Source organism: Emys orbicularis, chromosome 13 (genome assembly GCF_028017835.1).
Source record: "Emys orbicularis isolate rEmyOrb1 chromosome 13, rEmyOrb1.hap1, whole genome shotgun sequence".
Taxonomy (NCBI): domain Eukaryota; kingdom Metazoa; phylum Chordata; order Testudines; family Emydidae; genus Emys; species Emys orbicularis.
In genome coordinates, this window is record NC_088695.1 from 5915141 (window position 1) to 5932841 (window position 17701).

The 17701-nt window shown below is 50.2% G+C and overlaps 1 protein-coding gene across 1 annotated transcript in view; it reads right to left on the reverse strand.

Annotated features, from left to right (window-relative positions):
- Nucleotides 1-4144, reverse strand: part of LOC135888154 (zinc finger protein 436-like) — a 31497-nt gene extending 27353 nt beyond the window's left edge. The window contains exons 1-4 of the mRNA XM_065415966.1: nucleotides 4064-4144; nucleotides 3394-3520; nucleotides 2689-2802; nucleotides 1240-2331 (exon numbers count right to left, since the gene is read on the reverse strand). Of these exons, the coding sequence (XP_065272038.1) occupies nucleotides 1240-2331; nucleotides 2689-2802; nucleotides 3394-3520; nucleotides 4064-4144 (1414 nt within the window). The remainder of the gene's footprint in view (nucleotides 1-1239; nucleotides 2332-2688; nucleotides 2803-3393; nucleotides 3521-4063) is intronic.
- Nucleotides 4145-17701: the final 13557 nt, after the last annotated feature.

The window sequence follows — 17701 nt, forward strand, 5'->3', positions numbered from 1 at the left end:
TTCAGAATGGAGAGAGGTAAATAGTGGTGTCCCCCAGGGGTCTGTTCTGGGACAAGTCCTATTCAACATATTCATAAATGATCTGGAAAAAGGGGTAAACAGTGAAGAGGCAAAATTTGCAGATGATACAAAATTACTAAAGACAGTTAAGTCCCAGGCAGACTGCGAAGAGCTACAAAAGGATCTCTCAAAACTGGTGACTGGGCAACAAAATGGCAGATGAAATTTATTTATGTTGATAAATGCAAAGTAATACACATTGGAAAGCATAATCCCAACTATACATATAAAATGATGGTGTCTAAATGAGCTGGATACTGGGCTAGATGGACCCTTCGTCTGACCCAGTAGGGCCGTTCTTATGTTCTTATGTTCCCCCTGCTCCAGCCCAGACCCTGGCCCCACTCCACCCCTTCCTCCAAGACCCCGCCCACCCTTCCCACCCCAACTCCACCACTTCCCGTCCCCGCCTCTGAGCATGCCCCACCCTCGCTTTGCCTTTTCCTGTCCCCACTCCTCTCCCTCCACCCCCCAGCTGCTCACCGGCAGTGGGGGGGAGGGGGCTGATCTGCAGGTGGCACACACTATTTTTTCTTTCTGGGGTGTGGATTTTTCACACCCGTGGGTGATGTAGTTATACCAAAGTAAGTAAGTAGTGTGGACCATGCATGAGATTCTACTCCCTGGATACCTTCTCAGATGGTCATTAAACCTGAAAAGCCATTTGGTATTTAAAAAGTTGGCTAGCGCACAGAGCATGGCCTACCTGAGCAACCAACTCCAGTTAACTTCCTGACTGCAAGGAGAAAGTGAAATTGACAAGCACCTACGAGATGGGCAGCCAGGAAGCTGGCAAATTTCATTTTGCTCCTGAAACTGTTTTTTTTGTTTGTTTGTTTGTTTGTTTTTTGGAGACCCCTTTGGTGAAAAAAATTGTGTTTTTTTTACTTTTTGTCCAGATTCAGGATGAAAATATTTTCAAACCCACAAACTTTTCCACAGGAAAAGATTTTCCTGTTTCAGGCAGCTATCCCTGAGAACCAAAAGCTGCTCATGTGTGTGGGAACTAGGGAATGGATCCTTCATGGAGTCTCTGTGGTCCACTATGGTGCAAGTCTGCTTGAAGCATTTTCCACTCCAAGGACATTTCAAAGGTGTCTCCCCTGTACGGATCTGCTGATGTCCCATGTGACCAGAGCCCCAACTGAAAGTTCTACCACAGTCAAGGTTTCGTTTTTGTATGGAGTCTCTGATGTGTAATTAGGTTTGAGCTCTGATTGAAACTTTTCCCACAGTCCAGGCATTTATAGGGTCTCTCTCCAGTGTGGGTTCTGTAATGCGTAATAAGATGTGAGCTGCGACTGAAGCTTTTCCCACAGTCCAGGCATTTGTAGGGTCTCTCTCCCGTGTGGATAATCTGGTGTGTAATAAGGTTTGAGTTGTCATTAAACCTTTTCCCACACTCGAGGCATTTATAGGGGTTCTCGCCCGTGTGGATTCTCTGATGTGCAAGGAGCCGTGAGAGTTGAAAGAAACTTTTCCCACAGTCAGAGCATTTAAAGGGTTTATCCCCAGTGTGGAGTCTCTGATGCACAATAAGAGCTGAACTGTCACTAAACTTTTTCCCGCACTCCAGGCATATAAAGGGTTTCTCTCCTGTGTGGGTTCTCTGATGTCTAACCAGGGTTGAGCTCCGATTGAAGCTTTTCCCACAGTTGAGGCATTTATGGGGTTTAACTCCCGTGTGGATTCTCCGATGGTTAATAAAGGCTGAGCCATCACTAAACATTTTCCCACACTCCGGGCACTTGTAGGGTCGCTCGCCCGTATGGACTCTTTGGTGTGTAATAAGCTGGGAGCTCTGAATGAAGCTTTTCCCGCACTCCAGACATTTATAGGGCTTTTCTCCAGTGTGGAGTCTCTGATGCCTAACGAGGTGCTCTCGCTGATTAAAACGTCTCCCACACTCAAGGCATTTAAAAGGCCTGTCTCCAGTGTGGAGTCTCTGATGTGAAATAAGGTTTGAGCTCCGGTTGAAGCTTTTCCCGCACTCGGAGCATGTGTTGTCTCTCACTCCTGATGGGATTCTCTGCTGGGCTGTGGTTTCCTTGGGGCCTTTGCAAACTCCCCCATGATCAGTGGATTTACCCACTTTCTGCCCTGGATGGGTTCCCAGCTGCCTCTCTGGCTTGTGCCCATTTCCCCAGGCTTTTTGCCGCTCATGGGTAAAATTCCCTTCAGATCTTTCCAACATTGTCTCACGTGGTTCCACTTGCTCAGGACCTTCCTGCTGCAGATTCTCCTCTGTGTTTTCACTCACCATCCCATCACCTGCTGGGACAGAGAGAGAGAGGATCCAGACAGGAGTCATTCCCAGTGCCAGAGAGAAACGACAGGAGAACAGCAAAGAGGTTTTAACAACACAATAGCTAGAGGAAAGACTGAAAAATTCCATGCTGCCTCCACATCCCAGCCAAGCAGCAAGGGGGAAGTAAAGTCAGGGAGGGAACTCCTGCCAACTGGCAGCCAGGGTGGGTATGAAGCTGTGAGTGACACCTGCCAGGAGGACGTGACCCCTGCTGGCTACAGCCCTGACCTGGGTGAGATGAGGCAGAACTGGGGGCTCTCGCTCACAGCACATTTGTGGGACTCCCCGGGTGCTTTGTGCTCGTTTCATCGATTCCTCACCTGTGCGGCTGCCTCTCGGGCTCTCCCTTCCCTTGCAGGCCTGGAGATCCGGGACCCACGGCTCTTCCCCTCGCTCCAGCCGGGCGATCAGCTCAGGTTTGGGAAGGGGGAATCCTGCTCAGGGGGGGAAATCAGGTGAGATCAGGGTGTTTCAGGCATTGGGAGAGGATTTGTCACAAAGAACAATCCCTGATCTTATCCTGACCCTGCGCTGGGCTGAGGGGATGGGGAATCTAAGTGGATGGGAACATGGTCACTGAGCCCCCAAGTCAAAGGCAGGGGATGTGCTCCTCTCTCAGTACTAGTGTCCAGGATCTGTGGACTCGGGGGGATTTGCTGGTGCACACACAGCTGTGCTGGTCAGGCCCTGCCTATTTCTCAACCTGCCGAGCCCGGCACCCTGCCCAGGGATGGAGCTAGTCCCAGGAAGGGAGGGGGACAGGGATTCTGTGTGTGAGTGAGAATTAATACGGGCAGGTCAACGCGCTGCTTCCGCCCCTTTGAAAGCTGTGGGGATGGGAACGAATCATCATCTCCTTTACCTTGCTGACTCCCCTGTCCCATGGGAATGGGGTGGAGAGGGACGTCTCTCTCCCAGGGGGGTCTGGTGACAATGGGGCTCATCTAATTGATTGAGAAAGACCAGAAATGGGAACATCACAGACCCCACGGCTTCTAATAGCAGAGGGGACGGGAATCCCTTACCCAGCGAGGTCACCGTCTCGTAGTTCTCCTGCATGACGTCCCTGTAGAGGGCTCTCTGACCAGGGTCCAGCAGTGCCCCCTGCCCCTGGGTGAAATACACAGCCACCTCCTCGAAGGTCACCAGCCCCTGGAACAACAAGAGTCCCCCACTCAGCACCTGCTGCCCCAGCCACAATCCCACTAGTCACGGGGGAGGAGGGCCGATAAAATGGAAGCTCTGGGGGGGGGCGGGCAGAGTAGCAGGATCCCACCCCCACCCTGCTCAGAGCAGCCAGGAGGCTTCAGAGTGGGGAGAAAGAGAGAGGGGAAGGACCAATGAAAGAGGGCAGGAGCTTTATGTCCATTACATACCTACTAGCCAGCGGCTGATATGGGAGACAGACCCCCCGAAAAGGGTCCAGGAAGAGAAACCCCAGCAACCCCTCCCCTTTCCGAGGAGCTAGATATGAGGGACAGGGCATCTCTCCCTGGACCTCACTTTTGGCTGCCTCTGGCTAGTAGGTTCCGGCTGCGGCACTGGGAGTCTGGTAAATTTCTCCGGCCTCGTGCAGGTGAGGTTGTTCCCTGTTCTAGAAATGAGGGGATTTCCACCCTCTCCCAATGGCCCCTGTTCTAAAAATCAAGGCCCAGACTGAACAGTTCCAGGAAGTGAATCACACCTGGTTCCCACCTGGACGTGTGTATTTTCCGCCCCTTCTTCTCTAGCAAATCCTTGCTGAAAATCCCCGACCTGCACCGAATCTGCTGCCATCATTTCCCTTCCCTGGGTTGATCTTCTGCAGCCCTGTCGGGGCAAGAAGGGTGTTTGGGGAGGTTTCACCGGGGGGCTTTTGTCCATTTCGCGCTCTGATTCACCCCAGGCTCTTTCCCAACAGACAGACTTTCTAGAATCTGTGACGCTGGGAAAAGGCTCATTTTATTCCAGCCCCTCCCACCAGCATTAACCCCCCTGTCCCCCCGAGACAGTTTTAAACCCTCTCAGTAACAGAGTCTCTGAGCCAAACTCTAGAAAAGAGGAAAATCAAAGGATTGGCCCTCCTTCATTGGTGGAACTGGAAAAGGTTCACAGAACCTTTGTTTCCGTTTTCACCAAGAAGGTTGGTGGCGCTTGGACGTCTAACATAGTGAATGTCAGTGAAAATGGGGTAGGATCAGAGGCTAAAATAGGGAAAGAACAAGTTAAACATTACTTAGACAAGTTAGATGTCTTCAAGTCACCAGGGCTTGATGAAATGCATCCTAGAATACTCAAGGAGCTGACTCAGACGATATCTGAGCCATTTGTGATTATCTTTGAAAAGTCATGGAGTACGGGAAAGATTCCAGAAGACTGGAAAAGGGCAGATATAGTGCCCCTCTATAAATAGCGAAATAAGGACAATCTGGGGAAATACAGACCAGTCAGCTTAGCTTGTGTACCCGGAAAGATAACGGAGCAAATAATTAAGCAACTGTGTATCACTATTGCAAAAAAAAGTGAACACCATTCTGGGATGTATTAGCAGGAGTGTTGTAAGTAAGACACGAGAAGTAATTCTTCCACTCTACTCTGCACTGATAAGGCCTCAACTGGAGTATTGTGTCCAGTTCTGGGTGCCACATTTCAAGAAAGATGTGGACAAATTGGAGAAAATCCAGAGAAGAGCAACAAAAATGATTAAAGGTCTAGAAAACATGACGTATGAGGGAAGATTGAAAAAAAATGGGTTTGTTTAGTCTGGAGAAGAGAAGACTGAGAGGGGACATGATACCAGTTTTCAAGTATGGTTCTATGATAAGGGCAACGAAGATGATCAAGGGTGTGGAATGGCTTTCATGTGATGAAAGACTAAAAAGATTAGGGCTGCTCACCATAGAAAAGAGATGACTAAGGGGGATATGACAGAGGTCTATAAAGGCATGAATGGTGTGGAGAAAGTGAATAGAGGAGTGTTATTAACCCTTTCCCATGGTGCAAAAACCAGGGGTCACCCAATGAAACTGATAGGCAGCAGGTTTAATGCAAACAAGAGGAAGTACTTGTTACACAATGCACAATTAACCTGGGGAACTCCTTGCCAGAAGATGAAGTGAAGGCCAAGAAAGGGTTCAAAAAAGAACTGGAAAAGTTCATGGAGGATAGGTCCACCAATGGCTAGTAGCCAAGATGGTTAAGGATGCAACCCCATGCTCGAGGTAACACTAAACCTGTGGCTGCCAGAAGCCGGGAGGAGAAGACGGGGTGGGTTCTCATGCCCTCTGAAGCTCTGGTACTGGCCACTGCCAGAGACAGGATATCGGGCTAGATGGACCATTGCTTTGCCCCAGTTTGGCAGCTCTTATGTTTTTACCCAATCATTAGAGAAGAAAAATTGGTGACTTTTGAGAAGATTTTATATCAGTGTTCAATAAATGAGACAGGAAACTCTCAAAAGACTGGTATCACCTGGCTAGTTAGCCAGGAAATGGCAAAAGCTGAGGTGGTTTTACATCACCAGTAGATAGTTAGAGGGAAACGGGAGGAGAGAGTAACGGGGAGGGCAGGGAAGAGTGTGTTTGGTGGGGAATAGTTAATCATTTAGAAAACCCTCACCCCTTTAGTGAAAACCCTCACCCTCATCCCTGAGACAAACCGTGGGTCCCCTGGAATTCCACAGAGATGGGGAGATTTCCTTAGTATCAAAGTGCTGATGGGGACACGTTATAGATGAGAGGGCTAAAAGCACAGAATGAGGACCAAATGACATGCGGTCCTGTGTTCATGAAGGGTGCAGCATGTGAGTCTGTCATTAGAGATTGGATCCTGATGCCCACACATAAGGGGGCGGAATTAACGCGGCCTGACTGCTGGACTTTACAACCTTTCTCAAGTAATATTGAGATAACCCTTACTTGACTTTTTTTATTTGAGCTACTGGGACTTTCCCCTTTGCAGTTTGTTTGTAGGCCACTTTGTCTGGCGTTTGCTGACTCTGAAGGAGTACAGATTGGTACTCGAATCATCACTGCCCATAAATACAAATTTGTCAAGCCAGATCCTCCGCTGGCAGACATATGCCATCGCTCCACACTGGAGTCGACGCGGCCAGATCCCCAGCTGATGGGAATCCGGCCATAGCTCCACTGACTTCATTTACATCAGCTGAGCCTCTGATCAGTGTGTGTGTGTGTGTGTGTGACAGACACGTGCATTGCACACGGATTCCCCAGTTGCAAGTACAGATGGGCAAAATCAGTGGTGCAAAATAACACCACCAGCAGAAAAGTACAAAAAATCAGAGCGACAACAACATCCCAGCAGGCTGGGCTGATCACTTCAACTAAACTCCTCAGGGAACGGAACAAGGGGCTGAGATAGTGTGACTGGAGTCTGCCAGCAGAAAGAGTGTAACCTCTCACCCCCTTACCTTTCCTCCAAGAGGTGCCCTCACTGTGAGAGCAGGGCTGCTCACTGGGGGTGTGGTCTTCCTGCCCAGGTTTGGGGTCGCCAGCTCTTTGTTTGGAGGTGGAAGGTCTGTCTTCCCTCCTGGCCAGGCTGGGGTCTCTGCACTGGGAAAGTCTCCTAGGGGAGCAGCGGGAATGTTACTCCACCTCTCTCAGGTGCAGCCGGGCCTCTGGGGTCCCCAGCAGCAGCCCCCCAAAGCTCGGGGATCTTGCAATAGGGACAGTGCCGGGAACCTGAAATTCATTCACACAGCAAGTGCAATTCACTTCCTGCTGCCAGGGCTTCATGACCCCAGCCATGGCTCCATCCCCAGCTCCTCCTGGGTCCTAGCGATAAACCCACCGCCATGCAGCCACCTGGCTCCAGGCCCCTACCTCTGCGGGGGCTTCAGATCCCCTAGACATGGGCAGCCTCTCCCAGTATTCAGGGAGATTCAAGCCCCGAAGCCTCCGTGTCCATGGGGGATGGAAGGGGGAGACTGCGAGATCCCCAGTGAAAAGGGGGATTTCTATAGGGACTTGTGATTGTCCCAGAGGCTCCTCAAAATCGAAGGGGACAGGGGGGTGCTGGGAGTTGGGCTGCTTGGAGCCATGAGCTGCAGGGGATGCATTTTCCAGGGACATGGACTTTGTGGCTGGGGCCTGGGGGGGGATTTCATCAGCTGTTGTCTGCAGAGGGCTCTGTTCTTGCCCAGAGTGGGGAACCCGGAGCCTGGACTCAGCAGCTGCTGCTGCTCCAAGCTGTGGAGAAAACCCTCCTGAAATCTCCCTCTGTGCCCAGCCCCGATGGGATTTTCTCAGGTGGCTGGAACTAGCCCCCCTGGGCTCTGCTGAGATTTAACTCCTGTTCAGAGCCAAATCCACAAAGGTATTTAGGCACCTAACTCCCATGGGAGTTAGGTGCCTAAATGCACTTAAACATCTGGGCCTAGGTGCCTAAATCCCAGATTTAGACATTAGTGTGATCCAAAAACCCTATAGGCACCTAAAATCACTGGGTGTCTACATTTTCACTGTAAAAGCGTAGGGGAGCTGCCGCCCCTCCCCGCTCCCGGCTTGAAGTGGATTAATTCCATTGTATACGGGATTTACCGTTTGTACAGCACCCCAACTGTACAAATTGTCCCAGCACCCCTGGGTAAAAGTGCTTGGGGCACCCAGGTTTCTGCGTATGGGCCGGTGGACGCCTTTCTCATGCCTGAGCCCCAGCGTGATTCTTTAAAAGCAAAACTCAGCTCAGCCTGATCTCTGAAATGACAACTGCTCCCTCCCAGCTATCTCCCTGTTTCCCACCCGGTGTCTGGTTTGTCTACGTAGAGAGGTGCGAACTGTCTCTAGTGGTGTGTATCCACAGTGCTTCCCGCAATGGGCCTTGCTTGGGTGGCGTCTTTTCATGCTCCAGTAATAAAATCAACCACAAGACTCATCCTAATCCCATTTCAACGACTAGTCAGAGTCTAGAATGAATGGGGAGTTGGGGGGCGTGGATCAGCGTTCACGTCGCCGTACCCGAGCCGGGGAAGCTAATGATCCAACCAGCGGACCAAATTCGGGGATGAATCCTGGTCACGTGCCGCCTGAGGCAGGTTGCGCCCAGGCTAAGAAGAATGAGGACCAGGTCTAATATCAACACCCAGAGAGACCCACAAACATAGAAACCTAAGGCGCCGATCCTGTATACACTGACGCTGACCTGCTTCGCTTGACTGCTGCCAGTGACCCTGCGGATTTCAAAGTAAAATGTTCATGATGGTAGAGGCAGATGGGTGAGTAAATTTGTAGGGGCAGGAGCCCACCTCTGAGATTTGAGTCCCTTTCAGCCTGTTTGTCTTAATTTTATAATAGAAGGCAGTGCCCTTAGCCTGGGCTATCCCGATCGAATCTGGGCTTTTCTGTCCAATTGAACTAGCCCCCACTGGTAAGCTATACGGCCAACGCCCAAGGCTACCGCAGGATCCTCAGTCTCTCTTGGTGGCACAGTCACTGTGCGAGGGGAGTAAGTGCTATATGGAGCGGGGGCGGGTTACACAAACTGAAGCAGTGGCCTATGGGGATCAGAGTAGCGGGGGGCGCCGCGTGAACCCTTTGTCGACCTTTGCCCTTCTGGGCTGGGCTCCGGCACCGCTCCTGAGCTCTCCCCAACTCACCCCTTGACGCTGAGCCTTTCTGGCACCAAGGGTCATCCGGACCCAGTGTTTTAGAACAGTGGTTTCCAAACTTTTTTTCTGGTGACACAGCTGAAGAAAATTGTTGATGCCCGCCACCCAATGGAGCTGGGGATGAGGGGTTTGGAGTGTGGGAGGGGCTCAGGGCTGGGGCAGAGGGTTGGGGCGTGGGCTTACCTCAGGCGGTTCCCGGTAAGCGGCGCAGCAAGGGTGCTAAGGCAGGCTTCCTGCCTGTCCTGGCACAGCGGACCGTGCTGTGCCCCGCAAGCGGCCAGCAGCAGGTCCGGCTCCCAGGCGGAAGCGCGCAAGTGGCTCTGCGCAGCTCTCGCCCGCAGGCACCGTCCCCCCCAGCTCCCATTGGCCGGGAACTGGCCAATGGGAGTGCGGAGCCGGTGATCGGGTTGGGGGTAGCGCACGAAGCCCTGTGCCCCCCCGGCCTAGGAGCCGTACCTGCTGCTGGCCACTTCTGGGGTGCAGCGCGGTGTCAGAAAGGTATGGACTAGCCTGCCTTAGCTGGGCAGCGCTGCCAACGGGACTTTTAATGGCCCAGTCAGTGGTGCTGACCAGAGCCGCCGCGACCCAGTGCCTGACATGCTGCGACCCAGTACTGGGTCACGACCCGCAGTTTGAAAACCACTGTTTTAGAAAGCCCAGTTCGCTGGTGACAGCTTCGAGAAAGACCTGGTTTTACAAAAATGTAAGTTTCCTGTGCAGCATTGGGGTCGTTCTCGCAGGGACCTTTGCTCTCTGGGAGCTCAGAAGAACTGACAGAGCAGAACCATAAGGGAAGAAAGTTGGGGACCTTCCCCTCCAGTGACAGGTGGTAGGGTCCTGCAAAGAGAAGTGGCAACATCTGTGATGCCTCCTACAAATAGCTCCCCTGTCCTCTTACCATTCCTCCCCATGGCTACTCCACCAGGCTTCAGAAACTGATTGACTCTCCTTCCGCAGAAGGCAAGTGACTGGGAAATGAAACCCAGAGGGGATTTCCCTATAGACAAGGGATTTTCCCCGCAGAAGTGTCTGAAGGCTGGGAGAGCCAGCATCAGCACTCCGTGGTGCTCGGTGTGGGGGGGAAATAGCGTCTCAAAGAGGCCTCCAGATAGCCGCGGAATCTGTTAAAGGCCATTTGGACTCATTAGTCAAGCCAAAGGACACGGGGAGTTTGAGAAACTAAATTCCACTTTGTCATTTCAAACCAAGAAATAAAAGGTAACTCCCCACCCCGTCTGCCCGCAGGCCAGTTCAGCATGGTGCGTTCCAGCCCCAGCCCCACACATGGCTGCCCCAGGTTCCTGCAGGCCCCAGTGACAGAGCGATATGTTACAGCTGGGAGAAAAGGGCAGCGATCCCATGAGAGATGCTGAGATCCTGCCGTAAAAGCAAACGCCGCGAGAGCGGGAACCCAGGGAGCTCAGGTTAATGGGACGCAGAGGACGGGGTGAATTTACAGCAGTGTCTGCCTCTCCAAGCCAAGCTGAGGCGTTTATCCCCCTGGGGATGTCCCTAGTGAGTCGGGAAGGAAAGACTCTGTCATCCTCATACAAGACACTGTGGTAAATGGGGAGGGGTGAGCTGCTGGGCTCCTTCTGGCCTTCTGGCCTCGGTGATGGGGATCAGCTTGCCTTCAACTTAAGGCTGGCCAGGTCTGTGGACTTCCCTGGCTTCTGTCTCAGATCTGCCCAGCTTCGCCTTCTTCGGAGGACAGCTCCCTCCCTATCGCTCCCCTGGTGGCATCGTTCGCAATCCTTAAGAATTCAGGGACAGCTTCCCACAGCACTCACAGGCTATTTCCTGTCTCTCTCTGGCACTGGTGCAGCGAGTTCACAGTTCTCAGCTGTCTGGCTCTCTAGAGCAAACCCAGCAGCTTCCCCAGTTCTGTTCCCCTCCATCTCCCACATTCTCCCCTCCTGTCTGTATCTCACGCCACTGCAGGGGTCAGGCAGCAACTTCCTTCCCTGGATCCGTCTCTGCCCTTCGGACTGCGACTCTCGCAACCAACCATCCGTGCCTGTGCCCAATGTTACTTATAATCATCATTGTTCAAATGACACCAACATCTCATGGCCAAAAGTGTGGACATGGTAAAAATAAAACAAAACTAAAGCACTATTAAGGCAAATGATCGTTTGTCTTACAAAGTCTCCTTTATAAATCTGAGCTCATGTCAAACAAAACGAATATCCAAGTCTAGATTTACAAATTATATGGCCGTCTAGTCAGATATCCCTCACACACAGCTTGTAGGACTTACTAAATTAATTCCTGTGTAAACTAGAGCATTGGGGGGTTGGGAGGGGGGAATCCAATCTTGATTTTGAAAATTGCCAATGATGGGGAATCCACCACAGTCCTTGGTAAATTGTTCCAGTGTTCTAAGTCTCCTCACTGTTAAAATATGGGGCAATTTTTCTATTCTAAATTTGTCTAACTTCAATTTCCACCCACTGGATCTTGTTAGATTTTTGTCTGCTAGATTGAAGAGCCCCGTATTATCAACTTCCTGCTACTCACCGAGGCACTTCCAGGGTCTGACCAACTTAATTTCCTCTTCAATAAGATAACTAGAATGAGAGCTCCTTGAGTCTTTCAATATACAGCATGTTTTCCAGTCCTTTAATTAGTCTTGTGGCTCTTCTCTGACCCCTCTCCCAATTTCTCAACATCCTTCTTGAATTGTGGACCCCAGAACTGGATAGAGTATTCCAGCAGCGGTCACACCAGTGCCAAACACAGTGGAAATATAACCTGCCTACTCGTACTTGCTATAACCATTTATTTATCCAAGGATCTCATTAGCCTTTTTCGCTACTACATAGCACAGGGAGCTCACAGAATCATTGGACTGGAAGAGACCTCGAGAGGTCCCTCATGGCAGGACCCTAGACCATCTCTGGATCATCATGTTCAGCAGATTATCCATCACAACCCCAAAATCGTTTTCAGAGTCACGGCTTCCCAGGATAGAGTGCCCCACCCTGGGAGTATGGCCCACATTCTTTTTTCCGAGATGGTATTACACTGACATTGAGCCGTATTAAAACACATGTGTGTTAGGATATAGATATTCAGGTCTGTCTGCAAAGGCCTATACTTTAAGAATTTAGGTGTATTCTTATCACTTAGCTAGTTATAGAGGTATAAAAGAAAGAATCAAAATCACTGTCTGTATGTGTAAGGGCCTTCTTGTACTGTGACAGTCTGAGGCCTGGTTCTTAGGCTAAGGCCTTCGGCTAAGCAGCAGAGGCAGCCATAAACTGGGAAGTGTATGGTCACATCCTCACATTCCAAACTAGTCACATGGAAATAAGGTGCTATTGGGCTGTTAGGAATATCAGGACAGGATTGTATTCTGTCACCTCCAGAGAAAGGAAAGAGCCTAGAAGATGTAAAAGGAAATTTAGGTTGATAGTTTTCTGTCTGGTAAGAACTCACTTATCAATAGACACAGCTGGAAAACGCTTATGTCTGTATAGATGTAGTTGTGAAATCCTGACTTCTGTATTGTTTTGTATGTTTATTTGCATGGTCTCTGTCTGGTTCTGTGATTGTTTCTGTCTGCTGTATAATTAATTTTGCTGGGTGTAAACTAATTAAGGTGGTGGGATATAATTGGTTAGCTAATCATGTTACAGTATGTTAGGATTGGTTAGTTAAATTTCCGTAACATGATTGGTTAAGGTATAGCTGAGACTATTACTATATAAATTAGGGGCAAACAGGAAGTAAGTTGGGATTCAAAAATAAGGAAAAAGGAACTTGGATTTAAGCTTGCTGGAAGTTCACCCCAATAAACATTGAATTGTTTGCACCTTCGGACTTTGGGTATTGTTGCTCTCTGTTCATGCGAGAAGGACCAGGGAAGTGTGAGAGTGAAGGAATAAGCTCTCTAACATCTTGGTGCCGTGACTCGGATACATCGCATCGGATAGGTGAGTGGCAGCCTATAAGTCCCCCTCCCCAACAGTCCGCGCAGCTGCTTGGAGGGGGTATGGCGAACTCGCATGATGGTAGTTGCGGGTTCTGGCAAGCTGGGGTAACGGATTTTTTGAACAAATGGATAAGGAAGAATCAGGGCCCATACCATAGACTCATAGACTCATAGACTTTAAGGTCAGAAGGGACCATTATGATCATCTAGTCTGACCTCCCGCATGATGCAGGCCACAAAATCTGACCCACCCACTCCTGGAATAATTCTCTCCCTTGACTCAGCTGTTGAAGTCCCCAAATCATGATTTAAAGACTTCAAGTCGCAGAGAATCCTCCAGCAAGCGACCCCTGTCCCATGCTGCGGAGGAAGGCGAAAAACCTCCAGGGCCTCTGCCAATCTACCCTGGAGGAAAATTCCTTCCCGACCCCAAATATGGCGATCAGCAGAACCCCGAGCATGCGGGCAAGATTCTCCAGCCAGACCCACATTGACCATTGATACTAATTACCAGCGATGTCACGTTATTGACTTATTGACTAAAATCACGTTATCCCATCAAACCATCCCCTCCATAAACTTATCAAGCTTAATCTTAAAGCCAGAGAGGTCTTTCGCCCCCACTGTTTCCCTCGGAAGGCTATTCCAGAACTTCACCCCTCTGACGGTTAGAAACCGTCGTCTAATTTCAAGCCTAAACTTCCTGACGGCCAGTTTATATCCATTTGTTCTCATGTCCACATTAGTACTAAGATGAAATAATTCCTCTCCCTCCCTGGTATTTATCCCTCTGATATATTTAAAGAGAGCAATCATATCCCCCCTCAGCCTCCTTTTGGTTAGGGTAAACAAACCGAGCTCCTCGAGTCTCCTTTCATACGACAGGTTTTCCATTCCTCTGATCATCCTAGTGGCCCTTCTCTGTACCCGTTCCAGTTTGAGTTCATCCTTTTTAAACATGGGAGACCAGAACTGCACACAGTACTCCAAATGAGGTCTCACCAGTGCCTTGTATAACGGAAGCAACACCTCCTTATCCCTACTAGAAATACCTCGCCTAATGCATCCCAAGACAGCATTAGCTTTTTTCACGGCCACGTCACATTGCCGACTCATAGTCATCCTGCGATCAACCAGGACTCTGAGGTCCTTCTCCTCCTCCGTCACTTCCAACCGATGCGTCCCCAGCTTATAACTAAAATTCTTGTTAGTATGGGATCCACCTGGGATGAGATTGAGAAGGAGATGGGGGAGGTTTTGGGAGACCCCAAGGGAAAGGAATGTAGGAAAAAGGGAATGGTATTACAAGGTTTGTGTGCTGGGATGGCATAGTGGGTAAAAAGGGAAGCCGATCTCCTCCAACACATTAAGGATTTGGAGGGGATTGTGGATCAGCAACGGATTTTAATAGAAAAATCCGTGTTAGCAGTAGAGGTAGCGGATTTGAAGGCACGGGATGCTGCACGGACAGAGGAGTCTTGTGAGGCAATCCGGAGAGAGAGGGATGAACTGCTGGGGAGAGTAGGAGACTTAGAGGAGGAATTGTATCAATGTAAACATGGGAGCAATGGACTTGGGGACCCCAAACCATCCACCCCACTAATGGAACTGAAGGAGACACCTCCACCACCCTACCCTGAAAAAACACTGTACCCACCACTGCCAGTGGACGTTGTAAGCCGGCGATCCACAGTTACAGCCCCTGCGAGAGAGGCTACCCGGTAGGAATAGTGGCCCCAGTTGCAGGGTGGGGGGACCATGCCCCACAAGTAGTAGCACAGGCAGAAATCCGCCCCTTGTCCCTGAAGGACCGGGAGGCAGTACTGGGTTGTTTGGGAAAGGTACCCCGGGAGAATTGGGATCAGTTTGTGCTGTGGCTAGTGGAGGTGGGCAGGGAGATGGAGGGTCTAACTCGTGAAGATCAGGTGATCATATGGCGTAGTCTTTTGGGACGGGGCACCTTAGGAATCGATGTGGCAGGAGTGGCACACCCATTTCTAATCCCTGGACAGGTGGCAAAACCGTTGTTTGGGGTGTACTCTCGTACTGCGGGGATGAATAAGATGAAGCGAATCCCTGGGGAAACAGGGCAGGATGCACTTAATCGCATACAGGCATGGGCACGGTGCTGGGTGGATCCCCTGGACGGTCCTATCAGGAAATGTGTCGCCATATGTCCTATGCTTTTCCAGGGATACCTGGGCAGGAGGATCCCAAAAGAAAAAAAGATAAAAAAAAGGGGGTGGAGTGTTAGGATATAGATATTCAGGCCTGTCTGCAAAGGCCTATACTTTAAGAATTTACGTGTATTCTTATCACTTAGCTAGTTATAGAGGTATAAAAGAAAGAATCAAAATCACTGTCTGTCTGTGTAAGGGCCTTCTCGTACTGTGACAGTCTGAGGCCTGGTTCTTAGGCTAAGGCCTTCGGCTAAGCAGCAGAGGCAGCCATAAACTGGGAAGTGAACGGTCACATCCTCACATTCCAAACGTGTCACATGGAAATAAGGTGCTATTGGGCTGTTAGGAATACTATCCTGTCCTGATATTCCTATCATCTCCAGAGAAAGGGAAGAGCCTAAAAAATATAAAAGGAAACTTAGGTTAATAGTTTTCTATCTGGTAAGAACTCACTTATCAATAGACACAGCTGGAAAACGCTTATGTCTGTATAGATGTAGTTGTAAAATCCTCACCTCTGTATTGTTTTGTATGTTTATTTGCATGGTCTCTGTCTGGTTCTGTAATTGTTTCTGTCTGCTGTATAATTAATTTTGCTGGGTGTAAACTAATTAAGGTGGTGGGATATAATTGGTTAGCTAATCATGTTACAGTATGTTAGGATTAGTTAGTTAAATTTCTGTAACATGATTGGTTAAGGTATAGCTGAGACTATTACTATATAAATTAGGGGCAAACAGGAAGTAAGTTGGGATTCAAAAATAAGGAAAAAGGAACTTGGATTGAAGCTTGCTGGAAGTTCACCCCAATAAACATCGAATTGTTTGCACCTTCGGACTTCGGGTATTGTGGCTCTCTGTTCATGCGAGAAGGACCAGGGAAGTGTGAGAGTGAAGGAATAAGTTCTCTAACAATGTGGTTTACTTGCATCCAGTTGACCAAGTGATCCAGATCGCTCTGGGTCAGTGACCCGTCCCTTTCATTATTTCCCACTCCCCTAATAGTTGTGTCGTCGGCAAACTTTATCGGTTTATGTTTTCTTCCAGGTCTTTAATAAAAACATTAAATAGCGTAGGGCCATGAACCGATCCCGTCCGGACCACATTCTAGGCCCAGCTCTACCTTGCTCAGCATCACAACACCCTGACTTTTAGGTACCTGGCAAATTCCTGGAACAACCATGGCATTCATAGACCCTGACTTAAGCATGATGAATGGGGAGAGAGAGGTGCCCAGGAAGGAGATCCATGCTCCAAGGGGAGCCGCCTAAGCTAGCCAATGGGAGGTGCTGATGAGAGGGGTGTGTCCTCAGTCCCTCCCCTCTGATAGAGACAAGGCCCTATCTCTGCTTGCGAGCCACAGTCTGGATGTAACCCCTCTCCTGCAGACACCTGGCTTAGGCTTGTGAGATTGTGTTAGACACCTGTCTCTCTCCACACATAATGGCCGGCGGAGGAGGAGGTGGTGCGACCCACCTATTAGCTCAGTGGTAAGAGCACTTACCTGGGATGTGGGGAGACCCCAGTTGGATTCCCTGCTCTGCCTGAGGGAGAGAGAGAGGATTTGAACAGGGTTCTCCCACAGGAGAGTGATCACCAACCTATGGGATATCCTGATATGGGGCTTCTTTAGTCTCTCCTGTTGAAGCTGTTCTGCTGCATATGAGTAATGAAAGAGGCCCTGGAGCAGGGGGACCAGGTCTCACAGGTCCCTGACCCATAGGCGCCAACTCCGTGGGTCCTCCAGCAAAATTAGTGGGTGCTAAGCACCCACCGGCAGCCAAGCTCCCGCCTCTTGCCTGCTGACAGCCCCGCTGACCAACTCCTCCCCCTCCCTCACTGCGCCTCCTGCCCGCCATGGATCAGCTGTTCCGGGGCGTGCAGGAGGCACTTGGAGGGAGGGGGAGGAGCAGGGATGGGGCACTCTTGGGGGAGGGGGCAGGACAGGGGTGGGAAAAGATGGGGTGGAGGTTGGGCCTGGGGAAGGGATGAAGTGGGAGTGGGGGCCTGAGGGAAGGGGTGGAGTGGGGGCAGGGCCGGGGGCGGGGCCTGGGCGGGGGTTGAGCACCCCCCCACCAGGTAGAGGGGAAGTCGGCGCTTATACCCTGACCAACAGGTTATGGATCATTCCCTCTCACTCTATCCATTCGTGTTTTAGGAAAGGTACTAAAACCCCTGCAACAAAACAACAACAACAACAACAACAACAAAAGAGTTCTGCCCTTCAGCACAACCTGCAGCAACAGGAGAATAGCAGGAGATGAGACAATCTGTCCCAGAGGGGAGAAGTAGATGAGTGTAAACCTCAGTTTGCTCTTGAACAGAGCAGTGTAACTAATATGCTCATGATTGGCTGCTGCTGGGTCCTCACCCCAGACACGGGCAGCTGGATAATTGGGGGCCAAACGCCCCTGATGTGTGTGGGAAATAGGAAATGTCTGGTCTCTTTACTGTGCCCTGATAGCTGCGTGCAGGAGTATCTGATGTCCAGTATGGTGTGAGCTCCGCTTGTAGTATTTTACATGCTAATGAGATCTAAGAGGTCTCTTCCCTTTGTGGATTTGCTGATGCCTCCGACAACCTGTGCCTCGAAAGATCCTTCCCCCACAT